This window comes from Psittacula echo, assembly GCF_963264785.1.
Source record: "Psittacula echo genome assembly, chromosome: 15".
NCBI classification, from domain to species: Eukaryota; Metazoa; Chordata; class Aves; order Psittaciformes; family Psittacidae; genus Psittacula; species Psittacula echo.
In genome coordinates, this window is record NC_137751.1 from 1330249 (window position 1) to 1350824 (window position 20576).

At 44.1% G+C, this 20576-nt stretch overlaps 2 protein-coding genes across 3 annotated transcripts in view; both read left to right on the forward strand.

The window, feature by feature from the left end:
• The window catches only part of DHX40 (DEAH-box helicase 40), a gene marked incomplete at its 3' end in the record, with an annotated part of 16737 nt that extends 14344 nt beyond the window's left edge, over nucleotides 1–2393 (forward strand). The window contains exon 17 of the mRNA XM_080630251.1: nucleotides 2054–2393. Within this exon, the coding sequence (XP_080486377.1) occupies nucleotides 2054–2393 (340 nt within the window). The remainder of the gene's footprint in view (nucleotides 1–2053) is intronic.
• A 31-nt stretch (nucleotides 2394–2424) lies between these two features.
• CLTC (clathrin heavy chain) overlaps nucleotides 2425–20576 on the forward strand; it is a 34285-nt gene continuing 16133 nt past the window's right edge. Inside the window, exons 1-13 of one of the 2 annotated variants that reach the window (XM_080630165.1) lie at nucleotides 2425–2798; nucleotides 11784–11991; nucleotides 14083–14351; nucleotides 14689–14850; nucleotides 15622–15735; nucleotides 16128–16301; nucleotides 17133–17330; nucleotides 17989–18189; nucleotides 18795–18947; nucleotides 19248–19370; nucleotides 19665–19802; nucleotides 19922–20086; nucleotides 20173–20353. In XM_080630165.1, the coding sequence (XP_080486291.1) occupies nucleotides 2757–2798; nucleotides 11784–11991; nucleotides 14083–14351; nucleotides 14689–14850; nucleotides 15622–15735; nucleotides 16128–16301; nucleotides 17133–17330; nucleotides 17989–18189; nucleotides 18795–18947; nucleotides 19248–19370; nucleotides 19665–19802; nucleotides 19922–20086; nucleotides 20173–20353 (2128 nt within the window). In that variant the 5' untranslated portion in view covers nucleotides 2425–2756. The remainder of the gene's footprint in view (nucleotides 2799–11783; nucleotides 11992–14082; nucleotides 14352–14688; nucleotides 14851–15621; nucleotides 15736–16127; nucleotides 16302–17132; nucleotides 17331–17988; nucleotides 18190–18794; nucleotides 18948–19247; nucleotides 19371–19664; nucleotides 19803–19921; nucleotides 20087–20172; nucleotides 20354–20576) is intronic. The other variant, XM_080630166.1, reaches the window with a different exon arrangement.

A 20576-nucleotide genomic window follows, 5' to 3' on the forward strand; every position in this document is an offset into this window, starting at 1 on the left:
AATAAAATTTTCTTAAAATTAATTTTTAAATTAATTTAATTTAAAATTAAAAAGGTTTAAGGAATGGAACTGCCACTTTTATCCATTTTACTTTGTATGATTGTGGCTATACAGTCTTCATGCTCCCACACATTTTCCTGTGCTCCTTTAATGACAGAGCTATCAGGATCTAAATTCAAAAGGACATTTGCCACCAATGTTCTCTCTTGCAGACAGTGTTGTTCCTGCTCTGTATTGTGCTGTACCATGTACAGTGATGTTTCTGGGTGAAGATGTCTTTGAATGCAAAGTATTTTGTAGATGTTTTCACATTCTTGCTAACAATGCACAATTTTTGTCAGGGATGACTTAGCACTGTGTGTTTTCCATTTGGCAAAAAACCCCACACCAACCCAGCAGTCAATCCAGTACTCAGCAGTCAATCCAGTACTACGTCCTGCAGGCCTGCTGCCTAGTAGGCTGTTTTTATGAATTTGATGACTCTGTTATTTTTCAAATGTATGCATTTTGGTCTGAAGATGTGTAGAATGTGTATTTTCAAATGTGTAGAAAATACCCAGGGAAATACTAACTTTATTCCTCAATTCAGGTATGTAAAAAAAAAAGAGCTGTGTTGCTTTGTCATCATAAAATCTGTTTCCTTCTCAGTAAAGAGGTCACCTTAATCTTAAAATGCTCCAGTGCTCTGGTGTGGAGCTCGTCTTGCTATTTTTCCATTTGTACTAATTCACATTTTATGTAAGAGTTTCAAAAAACCTGGAAAAACTTACTGTCGTTTTTCGTGCCTCATTTGTGTGCTCTGTTTGTCACCTTTAATTGCTTTTCAGGTAACTAGCTTACACCGCTAAAGTTGTAAGTAAGCCTTAGCATTTGGTGTAAAACATTAAGCGTTCTACCTCTGTACTGCGCAGGCTGTAGCTGATCATAAACTCTAGAACCACCTTAGGATTCTCTTCTGGGGAATATGATGGTGTTATTCTCCACAAGGAAGGTAGATCTGGTAACTGTTCCTCTTTCTGTGGTTGTACCTCTTAAAATGAAAAAGCTGAGGCTGGTCTGTGTACTTGCCAAACCTCGTGAAGAAGGTGTGATTCACAACTCCAAGAGCTGGAGAGGCTACAGCGTTCACTGCCAGTTCCCTGCAGGGTCAAGTGCTGCTGTCAGCTAAGAGGCTCAACTTGAGCAACACTGCAATTGTCAATGGCCATGGGAGGAGCAAACAGCAATGCCAGCGGCTGCTCCACGTTTCAGAGCATGCAGAGCGTAGAAGCAGCAGAGAGGTTAATGCCCTTCTGTTTCCTAAGGGGATGCATGAATCAATTATTCCTCGTTGCGATCAATCTCTGTAGGAAGTGGCATGTTTACAATTCCTCTTCCGTCAGGCTGTTTATCCAGGTTCAGATGGAAAAGGGGTTTGTTCTTTCATGCTATTGCTCAGGCTCTGCATTTGAGAAGCCAGCTCTTTTCTGTAACTAAACACATAGTCTGAATTTTGCCGTTTGATTTATATTTGCAATGGTGTAGCCCCTAGCAAGTCAGATGGCATCTGCACTACACACGGTGTCTGAGTTTAGGAGCTGGAATGCCCGCTCTGCACCTCTTGGCAGATCCTAATTTCTGGTTGGTTTTGTTGGTTGGTTTGGGTTTGTTTGGGGTTTTTTTTACTTAATCTGGAGGGAGGTTCCCCTCCCCCTTCCAGGGCTGCTCAGAGGCTCTGAAATTGTGAATTCAGGCAAAGCTAAAATGGTCTGAGGATATAACCATGAGATTGCAGAATAAGCAGAGCCTGGTGAGCCCTGCTGGGGTGGCCGTGCCTTCCAGCACATGCAGTCCCTTGGTAAAGCTTGGAATGCTGCAGTCCTTGAGCAGAATTCTTCCATGGGCTGGAGTAACAGTGCAAGGTAAACACAGGAGGAAAGTTTGAGTTTCATTACAGTACCGTACGTGTTCATGATGTTCTATACGGAAAGTCTATCCCTGGGTTCCAGGGCCTGCAGCAGCCTTAGGGAAGGTCGGTGCTGGCTTAAGCTTGCTGTTTTCTTTTCTAAATCAGAGTTGTAGTGCAGAGCACGGAACTCCTCACCCCCCCCCACCCCCGAGGGCTGCTGGGTGCGGCGCCACTTCAGCGCATGGAGCTGACAGCCGCGGCCCTTGCTGAAATGAGGGAACACCTGAGGGGGCCGGGAGGGGCAGGGGCAGGCCCCCGCGGGGCGGAATCGATCGCGTCCCGCCCCGGTGCCGCTGCCAGGGCCTGCGGGCCGGTCCCGCCCGTCTCCATGGTAACCGCGGTCCTTCCCCCCCCTCCCCTTCCCGGGCGAGTCACCTTGCCCGGCCGCGCTGTCCCCCGGCACGTGATCTGCCGGCGCGAGACGCGCGGAGCGGAAGTGACGTAACGCACCCCGGTCGCATGATGTGGCAGAAAAAAAGGCCGCGGAGGGAGGAGCGCCGCGTGCAGAAGTAGTCCCTTCCGGTGGCGGATCCTTCCGCCGCTCCTATTGGCCCCGCCGTGTGCGAGTCACGCCGCCCGCCGTGATCCTTCCGCCCGGCCTGTGCAGTTAAGGCCGGTCCCGGCAGGTGAGGGGAGCCTTCTTCCTTCCGCGGTGGTATCCTTCCGCCGGCGGGGGCAGCTCCGTATCGCCGCGGCTCTTCACTTCACGCTCCGCCATTGCGGCCCCGCTTCCCCGCGCCGCCCGGACCTCACTGAGCTGCGACTCCGGTCCGGCCTCGGACTGGAGCCCCAGCCTGCTGCCGCCGCCATGGCCCAGATCCTACCGATCCGCTTCCAGGAGCATCTCCAGGTGGGCGCGGAGGGGCCTCGGGTGCTGGGGCGGGCGGGCCGCTCCCTCAGATGGAGGAGTCGCCCGGGGACGGTGTCTGGGCGAGAGGTTCTGGGCCTGTCTGTGGTTCCTTTCTGATGGCCGGCGGGGCGGTGCGGGCCTCACCGGCGGCGGTGCGGCCGCCCTCCCGCGACCCTTGCCGGTGTCTGGCTCGTGTAGCTCTTTACAGCCGCCGGCTGCCTACCGCGCCGTTCCGAAGGGCACCTTCCAGCTCGCCCGCTGCTGTCTCCGAGCGGGCCTGGGCGGGAGGGGAAAGGCCGGGCCACCGCGGGGCTCTTGGACAACCGGGAGGCAGTGAGGGGCTGAGGTACGGGTCCTGCTGCCGGGTATCGAGCATCCTGCCCTTGCCTGGTCCCCGCCTGGTCTCCCACGGTCGGGTGGTGGAGTGCGTCCGTGCCGGTGGTGTAGGCGAGGCTGGCGCCGTGCCCACGGTAGCACTTGCTGGGCGGTGCGGCGGTGGGAGGGGAGAGTGCGGCTGGTTCCTCTTCGCTTCCGAGAATAAAGCCCCTCTCCTCCGGGGCACTGCGAGCGGGAGTCCAGCTTCGGCAGGGGATGCGCAGGGCGGGGGGTGGATTAACGGGGTGACCAAGCTGCCTCGGGGTTTCATTGATTCAGTATTTTCTAATGAGGGTAGGAGTTCTTGGAACTGTGAGGACCTAATAAATCATTTTATCGATGTTCTGACTTGTAATGTCATCTTCCGTGAAGAAAAAACACGTATTGCAGTGAAATGTGAAAGCTGCTGCGGGCTTCCCTACAGTACAGCTGTGGCAGTGCAGGCACCCAAGTGCCAGGTCTGCACCTTCTGTCTAGTGCCTGCTGGCCTCCAACAGAGGCTACATTTGGGCGTCATTAAACCATAACCACATTCTAATAGGCTATTTCCATGTGATGGCCTTTAGTTGAACACAGCTGTCTAAAGGTGCTAGTAACAAATCTAAACTCACTCTGCTGCAGGAATGCAAGATTATCTTCTCAAATGAGCACACACCTTTAATGTCCGTGGGTGAAGCTGGAGCACAGGGAGGGGTCTGGAAGCAGGATCCAGTTGTGCAATGTGACTTCCTATCTGACAAGCTTATAGGGTGAAGTATTAGAGCTGTGCTTCTTGTCTGCAGTTGCTGTAGCTGTGATGGTGTTAAGCTTGGCTTCAGTACTGAGGAGTGTTTTTTGAGAAGCTGTCTAATAAAAGTTACCTGGACATACCTAGGCAGGGTCCTCTGGCTCTTTGCAACCTGTCTGTAACCCTGCTTCCCTCTGGTGCTGGTGTCTGTATGCAGTTTGTGCTTAACTAATGAGGACTGTGGTGAGCACTAACACTGTGATGGCTCTGTGTGTTTATAGTGACCTTTTTCTGACCCAGATGGAAAGAATTTAATTAATAGACACATTGTTAAAAGAACAATTGCAAAATACTTTGCTGTGTAAATTCCCACTGTCCATAGTGCTATTTTTAGATCTTAAGAATGCTGCTGTGATTGGGTTTTATCTAGCTAGGTAACTGTTGAGCATTTGGTAATTTTATTTCAGTATCAGTTTAAAACCAGGCCAGAAGTCACAGCTTAGATGTAGCCCTGGACTCTTCTTTAGGGAGCAGCCATGAGTTGGCCAAAGCTTCAGATCTGAGCAAGTATCCTCTCCTGGTAGTGGTATGGCCTAGAACCGGGTGTTGATAAGGCTCAGTATACTTGGGTGAAACTCATCCCTCTGGGTAGCCCAGCTCTTAACAAACTATTGTAGGAATGCATCTATGATGCATTATTTAAGATACAAACCTTGCATGTGACCCACTATCAGGTCTCTAATGACATGAGTACTATTACATAATGAAACTTAACTGCTTCACAAGTGCTGGTAGGGCCAGCACTGTTGTAGAACGTGACTATTCTGACTAAAGGCTGATATGTCTGTTTGTTTGTATTTCTTCCCCTGTTTCTACTTAGTGTAGAGCACTGGCTTCACCAGTATCTTTTACAGCTGCATGTATAAGCTGGTAAGATTTGGTGGCCAGCTGCCTGGTCCTGCATGCATGTTGCCCAGAACCCTTCAGCTTGCTGTAGCTACTGAACTTCCTCATTTTATTTCATTGAAAAAATTCAGAGGAACTTGACTACTTAGAGGTGCTGCTTTCATCCTGAAACTTCTGACTTACTGTTGGTGTAAATGTTGAGAGTAACAACATGGATGTTACTGCATTCTTGCTATCCAGAACTCCTTTAGCCTATTCCAGGCTGTTCATAGGAGATCCTCACAGACTCAAAATTTCTTGAACTGTGCCTGACCTACATTGTCTGGGAAGCCTGTCATACAGGTGTTGTGCAACACTTGCAAGCTTGTAGTTGGTGCTTAACAAAAGACAAGGTGTCCAAGCTGGAGCCATACTCATAGAAAGGCAAGTGATGGGTATGAAGGAGAAAGTTCTTGTGAGACCATTATTGAAAGGTGCTTTTAATTAATTTGGAAGACTGGCAATCAGCAGCACATGTGGTATGATACTAATCCTCCATGGATCCACTACTGCAGGTCAGAAAGTAGTCATGTAACTATGTACAAAGCTTGTCCTGATCTCCAGCTTGAACCCAGTTGCGCTCCATGTTGCACTGCTCAAGGTGCACTGGCATTGTCTGTTCTGTCAGGCTCTTGGATGGGTGGTTTTGAAATGAAGGGGTAAGGGCTCCAGAAGCCCTGCACTGTGGTGCTCCTGAATGTCTTGTCTCCTGGGTACACAGTACAGCATGCTTTGGGCCTGCAATTTGAGCTAAAGATCTACTTTGGGCAAGTAAGATGTGGCAAGTGTTTAGCTTACTAGGGTTAAGTAAGCTTTCTGAATAGTTCCCAAGTGAAGTCTGAAAACAAAATGTGTAGTTAGGCTTCAGGTTTTGTTTGTTTGTTCCATTACATAGCTCTGAAATCTCAGCAGTTGCAGATGTGCAGGATGTTATCTGTGTATTGTCTATTGTAGATGCCTGCCTTGCACAAAAGAGTATCAACAATACGCTGTGGAGAAACCTTCTCCTTGGGGGTTTCCAAGGAGAAACTTGATTCCTGTGCTATCAAAACCACTGGACTCATGTTATAAAACTTTATAGTGCTACTTTTTTCTTTTCAATTAGCTGTGAGGAAACAGTCCAAGGGGTATGTAGTGGGAGAGCAGAGTTCAGTATGTCAAGTGATTGCAAATCTGGTTTCTCATACCCAAGTTTTATGCATTCCGTAAGTTGAAAGTAAAACACAGATGCTTACTGTAGTAGGTGCACAGAGCTGTGCTAAGATAACAAGTTCCTGATGAGGGAGAAGGAGCCAGACTAGTTAGCAAGTGATGAACTGTAATTGCAAATTAGTTTACCCCACTACCCTGAAATGCGTAAAAATTGACCTTGGGCCAGGCACACTGCTGTACTGGTGTGACTTACAGGCATTAATGAGTGCTCTTCTGAACCTAAATGTATTTAAAAGAAAATTGTAGACGTGTCTAGACAGTGTGGAAACCTGTCAGCTGAGGCTGTGCACTTGATCCTGAGACAGAGCTACTCTTTTGCCTAAGAACAGGGTTCTTGTATCTGTTGGTCATTGATGGCACAAACTTGAATGGCAGCTGTGCTGATCTACTGTGATGGTACTTGGATGGCTCTTGGAACCGTAACTAGCTATGGCAAAGAGCTAACTGAATAAAACTGGATAGCATGGTGTAATAAAACTTAGAATTTTACTACTTCAGTCTAGCAGTGACAAACAACAAAGCACTTCCATGTATTTTGCTGGCAGTGAGACTGTTTAATATATCCTGAACCACTAAATCTCTGCTATAACAGTATTAGCTTGAAGTAGTTAAGTCTTTTGTTAGTAATTTCGGTCAGGAATCAGATGCCTGCTGTGCTGAATGCTGTTTTGGTGGGATTCTTGCTTTCTTCATCTTAGTGGATCTGAATTCCTAAAACCAGTGAGTTTGGAGTGTTTTTGCAGAGGGAGAATCTGTAACAAAGAATGTTGTGAAGAATCAAGGTGCCTTGAGCTCTGTGTGTGTGTGTGTGTGAACTAATTGGATAGGAACAATTAGTTAAGTGATTTAGAAGCTATTCTTCTTGGTATGTCCCTCACAGCAGGTGCTGAAGTCAAGAGGCCTGCTTGTCTAGGTGGGGGTGCTCATTAGCACTTTGTGCTGGGGTGACTGAACCAAAAGCCAGGGGTTCTGCACTCAAGTGGCTTGTAGCTGAAATAGTCACAACACGGCTTGCCTGTGGCTGCTGAGACCGGATGGCTACCTCAGTCCGTTGAGGGTGAGGCAGAAAATAGGAAGGATATAGAAATAGAAGAGCTCTTGAACATTATAGAGGTCTCTTATCTGTTGAAAACATAACTTCCTAGCCTGTCAACAAACACTAACTCTTACCTTGTACTGGTAAGCTTGAAGTACTTTGGAGCCATTGACTGGCTGTGGGGCTCATGTTACACTGATCTGTTTGCGGTAACTCAAACAGATCAGTGCATATACAGATCTCGTGTGATGTGCTTGCTTTGCTAATTTTCACGTATGGAACTAAATGAATGGCTGCAATGTAGCCAGGTGTCTACCTTGTTCTGGTACAAAAACTGGACAAAGTATGGTCTTGCAATAGAGCTAACGTGACTCACTGCACATCAGGGAGCTCTGTGCTTCTCCTGGGCACTTTTCTGTTGACTGTCATTTTCCAGCTATGTGATTTCTAGCTGCATGTAGATAAGGAGTCTCTAGGCAGAGACTAAGCAGCTGCTTGTGGCTACAAGAACGGTGGTTATATCCTGTTGAGTGTGAGAATCGAGGTGAAATGCGTACTCAGCAGTTCCGCGCCCTTCCTTGTAGGCAAGGAGAAATTATTTGACAGCTAAGCAAACTGTCACAAGAAAGCAAATGTTCCAGGAAGGGGTCAACAAAGAGACTCTTGTCAGCAGTTTTACCATGCAGTTTGGTGTCAAACATGCATGCAATAGGACAACTTCTCTGGATAAATTACCAAGAACATACTTGAATCATCTTCCAGAGAGAAAAACATTTTGCTAATCAGACTTTCACTTACTTTGTTATAATGATTCATGTCTCAATGCTGTTGAGATAAATGCCATCACAGAATTTGATGATTTAGTACAGCCTGCAATTGACTGAAATATCCAGTCTTGGGTTAGATGAGCCCTTCAGGGTGACATATCTGCTGAATTGAAGAGATGCTGCTGTCCCTGGCAACCTGTTTTGTGGTTCCACTCTAATGGAGCAGCTAACGTGTAGAACACTTTCTTCTCAACATGCCTTCAGGAGACTGGTATAACTGAACTTTCTAACAGATGCTGGTGTAAACTAATTTGCACTGTAAACTGGTTGCCCAAGCACAGATAGCAAGTTCTGCTTTTGTATCTGCTTGAAAGCCAAGGAAGTGGTTTTCATAGTATAATGTAGGAGTATTTTACGATTCCTTGTTCTTCTTCCCCAGTCTTTTGTACTCGCTCGTGAACTGGTGAAAGGTGGTGGACCTAAATGAATGCAATATTAAATGTTTGGTGTGTTTTCCCTTTGTGGTCAGAGGAGAAGGGGTAGAAAATCTGCCAGAAAGCCCTGTACTCTCAGTTGTAGTGCAAACTCAGGAGTTTGTATGTTGGAGTAGTACTGACATTTTCATAATAAAAGCCCGCCACATTTCCTGATAGTAATCTTACTCTCTGTTTGCTTAGCTTTATAAACACTCCTGAACTTTAGCCTGTGTGGGGGAGAAAAGAACTTATACTTCTGGGAATGATCTATACTCACATGAGTTCTGAGCATCAGATGAGAGTGCAGTCAAGAAAAGTTACCATTAGCTTTAGCAGCTGAGCAAAGCAAGTGCCACTCTTGGCTGGTGAGCTCTTGTGTAATCAAATGCAGGGATTGTCATGGTTCAAGTCAACTTCCTGCCTCAGTGCTTGAAGCAGACTTGGTTCATATGCTTGGATCTGTTGAGATTAGAAGGTGAGATGTTAGCAGAAGGAGCTTGTGTACTTAAAGACCTCACTAACGGTCTCGCCTCCATAAGAAAGCTTCTCCCGGCTTTCTTCAGAGCTCCAGTGCCAATTGAGTAAATCTTTTCAAAGAAATATCTAGCCGTTGAAAATGGTGGCCTTTTTAAACTGAAGTCCCTCTTCCACTGCTGACTAGGGCCGGTTATCTCAGATGGCAGCTTGATCATGATTCAAATAAATCTGTCTTACAATATCTAAGCAACTTTGATTCAGTGGTTGTGTCTGGGCCTTCCCGAAGAGGTCTGCCATCTGCTAGGACTTGCTGCTTTGATTTGTTCTGTCCACAGTGTTTGTTTGCATAGTGTTGTGAGTTACTGCCAGGTGGAGGGAGTACTTGGCACTCTGAAACTACCCTCCTCTACCAATTATCAAGGAAATTGAATACTTGGTAAGTGATTTTGCCCTTGTTATGCTTGCAGCCCTAGCAAAAATAAACACCACATCCTAATAAGTCTCTCCAGCTCTATCAGATGAAACTCTTGCATCCTCAAACCTTCTCTCCTGAAGGGTTTGACTGGGTTGCATATAGCCCTACCTAGCTGATCTACAAATACTAGAGTCTAAGGCCTAGAGAACACTATCCTTTTAACTAGCTGTGGCATTACTAGTTTTCTCTTGGAAGAGCTGATAAAACACTGTCTTTCACCTGAAAGTTTCCTGGCTTTATTATCGGGTGGATGGATGTAAAAAGAGCTGTTTCTGAATGAAGCCATTCACTGTGTTAAGTCACAGGAAGTGTAGATATTCTGGTGTGGAAGGATGGCTAGTCAGTTGTGGTAACTAGCTTGGTGTCTGATTTCAAGAACTACATTTAAATCTGTTCTACTTATAGGCTTATCTCAAAATCTGTTGAAAAAGAAAAGCTGGGTGACCTTAAGTTCTGTGAGTTAGTTGTGAACTGAACCCTTAAACGTTAGAGACCCTGAATGTGGTTTTGCTATTGCTCAAACCTGACTGAAGAGCTTCAAATGGTGAAGTCTTCACTTAAGAGCAAGGTAGCTTCAGTGAAATAGTGTCCTTCAGGAGAAAGAACTTAAATGCAGTGGTACCGGAGAACCATACGCAAAGGCTGAATCATCTAGAAATTCTCTCCTTCAGCAATCCAAGGAGTTAAAACTGACTTGCTTTAGAGTCTCAACTTTAAACTGCACCAAGATCTAGCTGTCTTGATTCACTATGTGGTATAGGTCATACTTTGAAGTGCTCTTTGTGAAACTTGTTCTATTCACTGGGTGTGCCATAGCTTAGATGTCCCTTGCATGTGCTGCCTAAGAGCCGCTGCAAAGGGGAAGTGTAGTAAACCACCCTCTTTATCGGAAGCTGCAAGTAGGCTGGAACAGAGCAGCTGAGGTGTGGTCACCTCAGAGCACAGCTGATAAGAGCTTAGTGTTTTGCTTCAAACTAGTACAATGACACAAATGGCTTTGAAGGTATAATTTTAGTATATGTGCTGCCAAAGCGAGCACATGTTTCACACTCATGAATAACCTGGGCAATAGTGTCCATTGTTAAGTCCACCCCTCGATCACGGGCCCATCTATATGTTGCATCTCTGCCCTGATGACCTGAAGTGTCATGGGCCCATCGGGCCAAAAATAATTCACCTTTATGTTGCCAATCTAAGTCCATCTGAGCCACTTCAATCTCAGCAGCTTTATCCACTTGTTGTTCTGGTGTTCCTCAGTGGCCTGACTCTTGGGTACATGGGCGTCTACATGGCGTACCGTCACCACCAGGTTCTGCACCCGGGCAGCGATATCTTGCCACAGTGCAGCAGCCCAGATGGGTTTACCTCTGCGTTGCCAGTTGCTCTGCTTCCATTGCTGCAGCCACCCCCGCAGGGCATTTGCCACCATCCATGAGTCAGTATAGAGAGAAAGTACTGGCCGCTTTTCTCGTTCAGCAATGTCCAGAGCCAGCTGGATGGCTTTCACCTCCCTTCTTGGGAGACCTTGGGCTTGAAGTTGTTTCCCAGAGAGAAAAATATTTGAAGTGTTAAAGTGATAATTCCTGCAGCAGTAGAAAACCGAGCTTGAGTTTTTAAGGTGTATCCTCCCAGAAGCAGAGTATCTGAATGTGCAGTGGACGAACTGTTCTGCATTTGCACTGTTAAACATGGAATAAACAGTTTCACTGCTGGCATCCTAACACACTAGCCTGTTACAAATGTGATGAAGGGTTCCTAACTAAACTGTGGTTTATTACAAGCTGTACTCAAACATAATTAAAAGAGATGCATCTAAAGGCTTACAGAAGTAGCCTGGCTTAGCAGAAAAGGAGGTGGTTTACCGGTATCTTCTGTGTGAAGCATGGCTGTGCATGAGCCATTTCTAATTTCAGTAATATCCATGTCATGTTAGCTCTGCCTGCTGGGTGGTATACAGCCTTGCTGCTAGACAGGACTAGGCTAATTGCTACACAGGTAGCTTTTTTTAACTCCACAAGGATAAAGATAAAGCTTTCGCCTCACATGTGATGTTAAGCTTGAAACAGTGAGAGCTGCCAAACTCAATGGAGTAAGTTAGGACTCTGGAAGCAAAGCTGGTGAGAGTGAGTACTGAAGCTGCAACTCTGGCGCAGCTACCAGGAGCAGGCAAGCTCAATGTGCCTTAAACCATATGAGGAGCCCCAAAAAAAAGTTGAGTTCTCAAAACTGTAAGTTGTAAATGAACCCTGAAGACAAGGCATCAAGCATTTGAATGCTGAAGGGCTTCTTCAGGGAGCTTGCTGGGCTTAATTGAAGATGCACAAGAATTTGTGTGCCTGCCGTCTTGCATAGTACGATTTTATTGTCAGGAAAAGATGCATGAAGCATTATATCTCTTGTGGCTTTCACAAAAGCAGTTCATGGATGTAACATAATGGTAAACATAATGCTAAACATAAATGGTAACATAATGCTAAACCTTCTTTCTCTTCCAGCTCCAAAATTTGGGCATCAACCCAGCAAACATTGGATTCAGCACTCTGACTATGGAGTCTGACAAATTCATCTGCATAAGAGAGAAAGTAGGAGAACAGGCTCAAGTGGTGATCATTGACATGAATGACCCCAGCAACCCTATCCGAAGACCAATTTCAGCTGACAGTGCCATCATGAACCCTGCCAGTAAAGTCATTGCATTAAAAGGTATGTATGGTACAGAAGTCTTGATAAAGAAATGTTTGAATGGATGCAGACCTTTCTGTAAGACTACTTTATGACTGACTTAAGTCTCTCAGGCAACTTATGTGGGAGGATCCCTTACTGTTTCTTAGTGGGAGCTCAAGTTTAAATTGTTTTAAGTTACTCTGAAGACAGCTGGGCAGTAAGCTTCAGTTGAAGTTTTCTGGTATTTACTCCTCATTAGGATGAGGGTTTGTTGCTTTGGTCAGAACGCTTACAACTTCTGAGCAGGGAGAGCTGGAAGGGAAGTGTAGACTTTAAGGAGTCTCAGTTCTGGAATTATGCTAGAGGGAAGTGAGAGCTGATCTCCTAAGTGTAGAAGGTCTGTCAACTAAGCCTCTCTTTACAGAGAGGAAGACTAAGACTGGAGAGGAGGAGAAATATTCTGAAGGCCTTAATCTGGCCTTGCTGGAAGAGGCTGGTGTACCGATCTGCATATTTATTATATCAGCCAGTGATAAGAAGAGTTAAACTATGCAGGAAAGACTTGTGTGCTGGATAAAGCACAAGGTCAGCTAACTTGCTATCTCTGGTAGTACAGAGAGCAAGCATTCCTCTGAAGTCTGTAGAAATCTCAGTGTCTCCCCAAGAAGCCTTAAATACTGTCACTCTAGAAATGCATGCATTGCTCATGAAAAGATATATATGTATTCAGTGTTGTCTAAGTTTGACTTAACTGTGCTACTGTTTTGTCACGACTTTAATGCTTTCTTGTGTGTGCAGATGGTGAGTTATTTCAATTGACTATACTAGTTCCTTTTGTGTCTTATGACAAGAAGAAGCAGAATAAAATGGCTCAGATCTATGGTGCACATGGCTGAACAGTGGTGGTTAAGCAACTGAAAGCCTAAAATTCAGAGGCTTTTCATGCCCTCCCAAACAAGGAAATCCTTAAGATTCAGAGTGTACTTAAGCTATTGGGATCTTGATCTTAAGCTTTTTATAATCAGGACCGACCCTTTTGACTTAAGTCTAAATTTTGCCTCATATCTTGCATAGCATGTAGAATACATGTTCTCTGAATGTCATTTCCCTTCACTCTGGAGGTCCAGCTGTACTAGATACAGAAACAAACTGCTAGCCTGAGTGCCACTGTGTTAGGCAGCCTTCTCCAAGCCCTGGAGGAACTCCTGGCTCTGCATCTTAGGTCAATAGCTGAACTAGTGATGTCTTCTAACTAAACTAATCCTTGGTGAGTGAAGGCACTTGCCTGTATGGCACTGTGACGTTATCAAGCCAAGTACAGTTAGTAACTGCAGCTGAAATTCTGACCTGCACCTAGTTTCACATAGTCTTTTATGTTCATCTTGGGCTACATGAGCATGTGCTTAAATAGCTGTCTCCTAAAACTAGAAGTTGGTCAGAACCTTCCTTATCTTCTCAACAGGGAAAAAATAATTTGTTATATGCCACTGTGTTGTAAAAACTGGTAGAAATTTCTGCAAGTGGCTGTTCAGGATGTATGTATGCACCATTCTGTGTAACTAGGAGAACTTTTCCCCTTACCTTCTAGAGCTTGTGTTGGTCACTAGATTCCTTTCCTTGCACAGTCTGTTAGTCTGGTTTGCAGCCAGTAGCTGTGTATCCTGTTAGTGCAACCCAAGGGTTTTGGTTAATGAATCAGTTCTGAAAGCCCTCTGCCAACTTGACTGTTCCATGCTGTGCTTTTCTTATACTTAAAACAGATGTGGACATAGTTTTTAATGGCACTGGCATAGCCCTCTTAACTTATAAGAGACTCAGCATTATTGTAGTTTGGTCTTGATGTACATGAAGTATTGTACAACTTGTTCATGTAGCTAAAGCTCTTGTCTCCTACCAACTTGTATTCCACATCTGTTTTGGTTGCTCAGTAGTGACAAATTGATAAAATTAGCTCTAGGAGTGTGGTCTGATTAAAAGTAATGGCTGGTCACTGAAGATGCTGCCAGAATATGACTGCTTTCTTGAACGAATTCATGGGGGGTTAATGTCATAGTGCAGCTCGTCTACTTTTAACCAGTGCTTGAAGGAACAAATGGAAACTAACCTGGCTAACAATGTTGTGTTTTCTAGCTGGGAAAACGCTTCAAATATTTAACATTGAAATGAAGAGCAAAATGAAGGCTCATACAATGACAGATGATGTCACCTTCTGGAAGTGGATCTCTCTGAATACTGTTGCCCTTGTAACGGATAATGCAGTCTACCATTGGAGTATGGAGGGGGAGTCCCAGCCTGTGAAAATGTTTGATCGCCATTCTAGTCTTGCTGGCTGCCAGATCATCAACTACCGTACTGATGCTAAGCAGAAATGGCTACTGCTAACTGGCATATCTGCACAGGTACCGTGTTACCAGGGAGGCCTACCATGGAAGCCCACAGCTTGTCTTGTTCCCTGCTTCTATAGCAGCAAGACTGATAGGGGTTTTTTTCTGTCTTAAAACATTGTTGGGAGTGTAAATGTTTGTCTTAATCTTCAAATAATAAACATAAATAACTCAAAATCTTACAGTAATGGTATAAGCGTAGTACAATATTCAGAGTCATAAGTGATGCCTTTGTAAGAGAAGCATGGCAAGGTACTTCAGCTGGGTATGACAACATACTTACCAACACTAACTTGAATGAAATTACTGGCTGAGTGTGTGTTATCCCTGACTCTTGTTCTGTCTTGTCTAGCAAAATCGTGTTGTGGGAGCAATGCAGCTGTATTCTGTGGATAGAAAAGTGTCACAACCAATTGAGGGACATGCGGCTAGCTTTGCGCAGTTCAAGATGGAAGGAAATGCTGAAGAATCTACTCTCTTCTGTTTTGCAGTAAGAGGGCAGGCGGGGGGTAAGGTAAGACTGGCTTTAAATATGTTGTAATCTCTAATGACTGACCCTGGTTATCTGTTCCCACGAAAACAAGTGGTTTAACGCATGAAGTTGCCTTTAGGAAAAAAGTGAAAGACTGCGTCAGTCTAATGTGTATGAAAACTGGTGCATACAGAGCTTTACAGCAGGGACTACTTGATGTAGCAGGAGCTGTTTTGGGCTCATGAAGTGGCATGTCATGGCCAGCCTAATTAGCTGTTTGAAACATGTGACTCTTGGCTTCACAGGCTAAGCTTAAGGGAAAAGCTGTTGTAATCTTTCTTTGGTGCTGATCCCCAGTATCAGGCTTAACTTATTTCCAAATTACTGGATGAAAAAAATTAAACTAGTGACAAGTAACTAGTGGTCTAATACTAACACTGGAATTAAGTGAGCTACTCTGTGACAGCTAAAACCAAAGCTAGATTCAGAGAAACATCCTCGGAACTGTCACTGTGGAATGGTAACCATGTTGAAAGAGTGTGTGTAAAGTGACCTAACTGAATCCTTAAACTTCTGAGTAGCTAGGAGTAACTAAAGATCATGCTTAACTGTTTCCCTCATTTATGGTACGTGAATACAGTATGCCACACTTCTAGCCAGTAAAAATATTTAGGAAGACTGACTTAGTTTATCTTTTGCATAAACTTGGGATTAAGGCTCAGCAGCAAAAGAATTGCTGTATCCTCATTGTTGAATCTGTTGTTACATAAATTAAGTACAGGAACTAACAGACTAATCCTATCTATTGCACAGCTCCATATCATTGAAGTTGGCACACCACCTACTGGGAATCAGCCATTTCCAAAGAAAGCAGTGGATGTCTTCTTTCCTCCTGAAGCACAAAATGACTTTCCTGTTGCCATGCAGGTATGACAGGTGTGGACAAGAGACAAGAACAAGTCTAGTTCTCTTGGGAGATGTGACACTGTAACAGGGCACTGGAAAGCTGGGTGGCCAGTATATTAACCTGAGGCTTGGCACTAAGCTGGTGGAATGCTCCTGCTTCAGTGGTGTTAAGCAAAGGTGGCGACTGAGGCAGCATTCAAAGGCGGTGTCTTCTTATTTGTGGAAGAAGTATTCATGTATTTTTAACTGTATGTAAAGCTTATAAAATATCGTTCTACTGCGATAGTACTCTGATATTAAGTAAAAATATAACAGCACTTCTAGTTGGCCTGAAATGGCACAGCTGTCTGCTGATTCTTTGAAGTACTTACTGGTTTTGTGCAATACTAAATTTGCTTATGCCTGTTTTGCAGATCAGCGACAAGCACGATGTGGTGTTTCTCATAACGAAATATGGTTATATCCACTTGTATGACCTGGAAACTGGCACCTGTATCTACATGAACAGAATCAGTGGAGAGACCATATTTGTTACGGCACAGCATGAAGCAACAGCTGGAATTATTGGAGTGAACAGAAAGGGACAAGTAAGGAAGCTTGGCCTGGAAACCACTTGTTTAGCTAATCCGACTGGCCCTTAATGATACACTGTAGGGTTCATCAGTGTATAAAAGATTCCAGAAATTAACAGGTGTGACTGATAGAATTAGGAATATGGTAGTAGTAGATAGTTAAACAGGAGTGCAGCTTATCTGACTTCTGATGTCTTCTACAACTCTGGTTCTGGTTGCATAATTTTGGGGGTTTTGTAATGGCAGTCAGTGAATCTAAACACTGTCTTGCTGTTGAGAATGGAGCTAGAATACACCCATCTTCTGGTGACAAATTGTATCCTCTTGCAGAGCACATGCTAATGAAAGTCTTTAGCATGTTAAGTTTGAACCCTGTGCTCAGAACATCTGAGGTCTGACAGTGTTTTGAGCCCCAGATCTGCTACTTCATCTGCATACGCATCTAAACTAACACTGTACATCCACTAACGTTGTACAGCTATGCCTTTAGACTGAATTGATTTCAAAAATTGTTGTTTGTGGAGCATGGGTAGTACAGAGTAGCAGACTTGTCCCTAGTTTATCCTTAGACATTGAGTACAGGTTACAGAAAGACAGTACTTACATTCCTGTATTTCTGACCTCTGTAAATACCTGTTTCTTAATCATCTGTCTTGATGCAGTATTTGGATCTAGAGGCTCTTTCTAACTAAAGGTCTGTTTCTTAAATAAAATTGCAAGACTGCAGTTATCAAGGGATGAAAAGTTTTCATGTATGCTGTACCTTTCCTCTTGGAGGTTAGCTTAGCCTTTGGTTTGTTCTTTATGTTTGGATTAACTGGAAGTTTTCCTTGATGATTTATTCAGGTGCTCTCAGTGTGTGTGGAAGAAGAGAATATTATTCCTTATATCACAAATGTGCTGCAGAATCCTGACCTAGCTTTACGAATGGCTGTCCGCAACAACCTGGCAGGTGCTGAGGAACTCTTTGCCAGAAAATTCAATGCACTGTTTGCACAAGGGAACTATTCGGAGGCGGCAAAAGTGGCAGCTAATGCCCCAAAGGTAATAGACTGATATTCAGAACAGTGCTGAACTTACTGGCTTAAGCTTCTTGCATCAGTAAAGCTTGCTGAATTTCCTCAGTGGCAAGGCTTAGAATCTCATTACTACTCCTGTCCTAATGCAGTACTTAAAGTACCTGGGAAGAACCTATACGCTATGTGCTGAGAGTACTGATTGTATGCTGAAGATCTTAAAGCTTGTGTGAAGTCTGTAGAGGGGAAAAGGAATAAATAATGAAGTAATGTCTATATAAGGTTTAATGTAAACATTTCAGAGATTTTTTTAATCACTGGAAAAGATAGCATCTAGCTGGGGCTGCATTCAAAACAGGATAAAAAGGACAGACTAAGAGACTAAATTCACATGAGAGGAACTTGCTTGCAAGGACACGATGTCTCAATTCCATAGGAAAGTCCCCCGAACTTAAGTCTGCATTGCTGCTGAAGCAAGTCCAGTAGGCTGCTATTGCACATCTCACGTTAGAACATCTAGAAGGCAGTGTCTGAGCCAATGTTCAACCGTACTGCTTCTGACTTATTCTGGATTGCCAAACAGTGTCACTGGAGCAAGCATTTGTAACCTCGGCTCTTTGGAGGAGCTCTTGCTAAGCCACAATAGCTGAGCAGAAAAACTAAAATGCATCTCTTATTTCTGGCAGGGAATCCTGCGTACTCCAGACACCATACGCCGGTTCCAGAGTGTTCCAGCTCAGCCAGGACAGACTTCCCCTTTACTCCAATACTTTGGCATTCTGCTTGACCAAGGGCAGTTGAATAAGTATGAGTCGCTGGAACTCTGCAGACCAGTGCTTCAGCAGGGCCGCAAACAGCTCTTGGAAAAATGGTTAAAGGAAGATAAGGTAAATTTGAGGTAGATTTCTTTAGAGCTCTGTAAGGGAAGGGGCATACGGGCTTGTCAGCCTCCTCCCCTCCCCAGGAAAACTCAACCGTTCAACTCCTTAATGTGCTGGTGAGATCAAGCAGTTGAGCAAAGTATGTTTGCTCTACCTGTATCTATGACCCGCATTACTGCAAGAGAATTAATCAAATATTCCAAGAGCTTTACTCATTATACTTAAAATTACAGCAGGATAACAGTGTGGAAAGCTGCTTGAACTGCTGCTGTTCTTTCCCAACAACTTCAGGCTTCTTTGGATGCTGTCTTGCATATGCTTTGAGCTGTGGTTATATTTCTGTAATTAGGTGAAGAAACATGCTGATATAATGTATCACCTGATTCTTTTTAGCTCTACAAATACAGTACTGACTCCTGTAGAACAGCGTAAGGAACAGAGTCCACTAGATCACTACAGAAAGAGGCAGATAATGCTATCAAGCTGACCCTTATGGTTTGGTTTTTGGGGTTTTGTTGAGAAGTTCGAAAGGAAGACAAATGAGGAAGATGGTATTAATGTGTCGCATGGTACGGTCAGGGTGGACTGACTGTATTTATATCTTTAAACAGCTGGAGTGCTCAGAGGAGCTGGGAGACCTTGTAAAATCTGTAGATCCTACACTAGCACTTAGTGTCTATCTGAGAGCCAACGTACCAAACAAAGTCATCCAGTGTTTTGCTGAAACGGGACAAGTCCAGAAGATTGTTTTGTATGCTAAGAAGGTGAGAGGAAATTAAATTGCCACATCTGTCCGTGTTTAAGAATAACTAGTGTATGTTCTGAAGTGACTGAAAGGAATTGTGGGGGAATCTGAAAGTCTGTGTAGTGCCTACTTTGGCCTAATGTTTTGTTATCAATAATTACTGCTAGACTTCATGCATGTGTCCTTTCACACTTCCCTATGTACCAAATAAGGAAATCCTGTCTGGTTTGTGTAAACTACTGATGGTAGCTTTTACTGAGCTCTCTATTTAACAAGATGTGTGCTCTTGTTGGGTTATTACTTTTCATTATCTTTTCAGGTTGGATATACTCCAGATTGGATTTTTTTGCTGAGGAATGTAATGAGAATCAGCCCTGATCAAGGACAGCAGTTTGCACAAATGCTTGTTCAAGATGAAGAGCCTCTTGCAGACATAACACAAGTAAGTAACTTTATTGCTATGAAGTGTTAAGTTCAAGGCCTTAAATTGGTAAGCGTGTAGTTTCTTACCTCAAAAGAAAGAGGAAAATATGGGGTTTTTTTATTTTTTCAATTTTTTTAAGTACAAGTTTAGATTTGCCTTATCAGGACAAGCTGTTTCTTGCCTGTTTTTAAGAATGCTAAATGATAGCTTAGTGCAGTGCCAGAATAAAGACTTTGGCTTTGGAAGCTGCACTTGATGTTACTCTGTGTAAATATGCTTCCAGCTTCTAATAAAGCTTATTTTTTTTTCCAGATTGTAGATGTCTTCATGGAATATAATTTAATTCAGCAATGTACAGCCTTCTTGCTGGATGCACTGAAGAATAATCGTCCCTCGGAAGGCCCGCTGCAAACACGTTTACTTGAGATGAACCTCATGCATGCGCCTCAGGTATGCTTTCAGAATGACTAGATGAGGTTTGCTGGTGGCTAGACTAGCTGCTGTGTTGTGGTCCATATTAAGTGCTAGAATTCAGGATCTAAATGAAAACTTTCCGATACTCCTTCTAGGTTGCAGATGCTATACTGGGAAACCAAATGTTTACTCACTATGACCGGGCTCACATAGCTCAGCTGTGTGAGAAAGCTGGCTTGCTACAGAGAGCACTTGAACACTTCACAGACTTATATGATATCAAGCGTGCAGTAGTTCACACTCATCTTCTCAATCCTGAGGTATGGGATCAAATATTCTGAGTCTACGTTTGACTTCAGTGTAGAGGGTTCTACTTGGGCCTAAAATGGCTTCTGTGTCTTTGCAGTGGTTAGTGAATTATTTTGGTTCCTTATCGGTAGAAGACTCCCTGGAGTGTCTGCGTGCTATGTTGTCTGCTAACATTCGTCAGAACCTGCAGATCTGTGTCCAGGTAGCTTCAAAATACCATGAACAGCTTTCAACACAGTCGCTTATTGAGCTGTTTGAGTCTTTCAAGAGCTTTGAAGGTAAGTTTGTGCCCTTTCCTCTAGCAAAAGGATCTAGTGCTCACCTCATCAGACATGTGTATGAAGGATTGTCTGTTGAAATCCAGAAAACCAATATTGAACTCAAATACCTAGGCCTGAAAACTGTCTTGAAACCTGACTTAAACCTTAAAGTTCACCCGTTAACAGGGGCAGCAGTAATCAGTGTTACATATTTTGGTTTTATGAAATGTTGCCAAAAAGC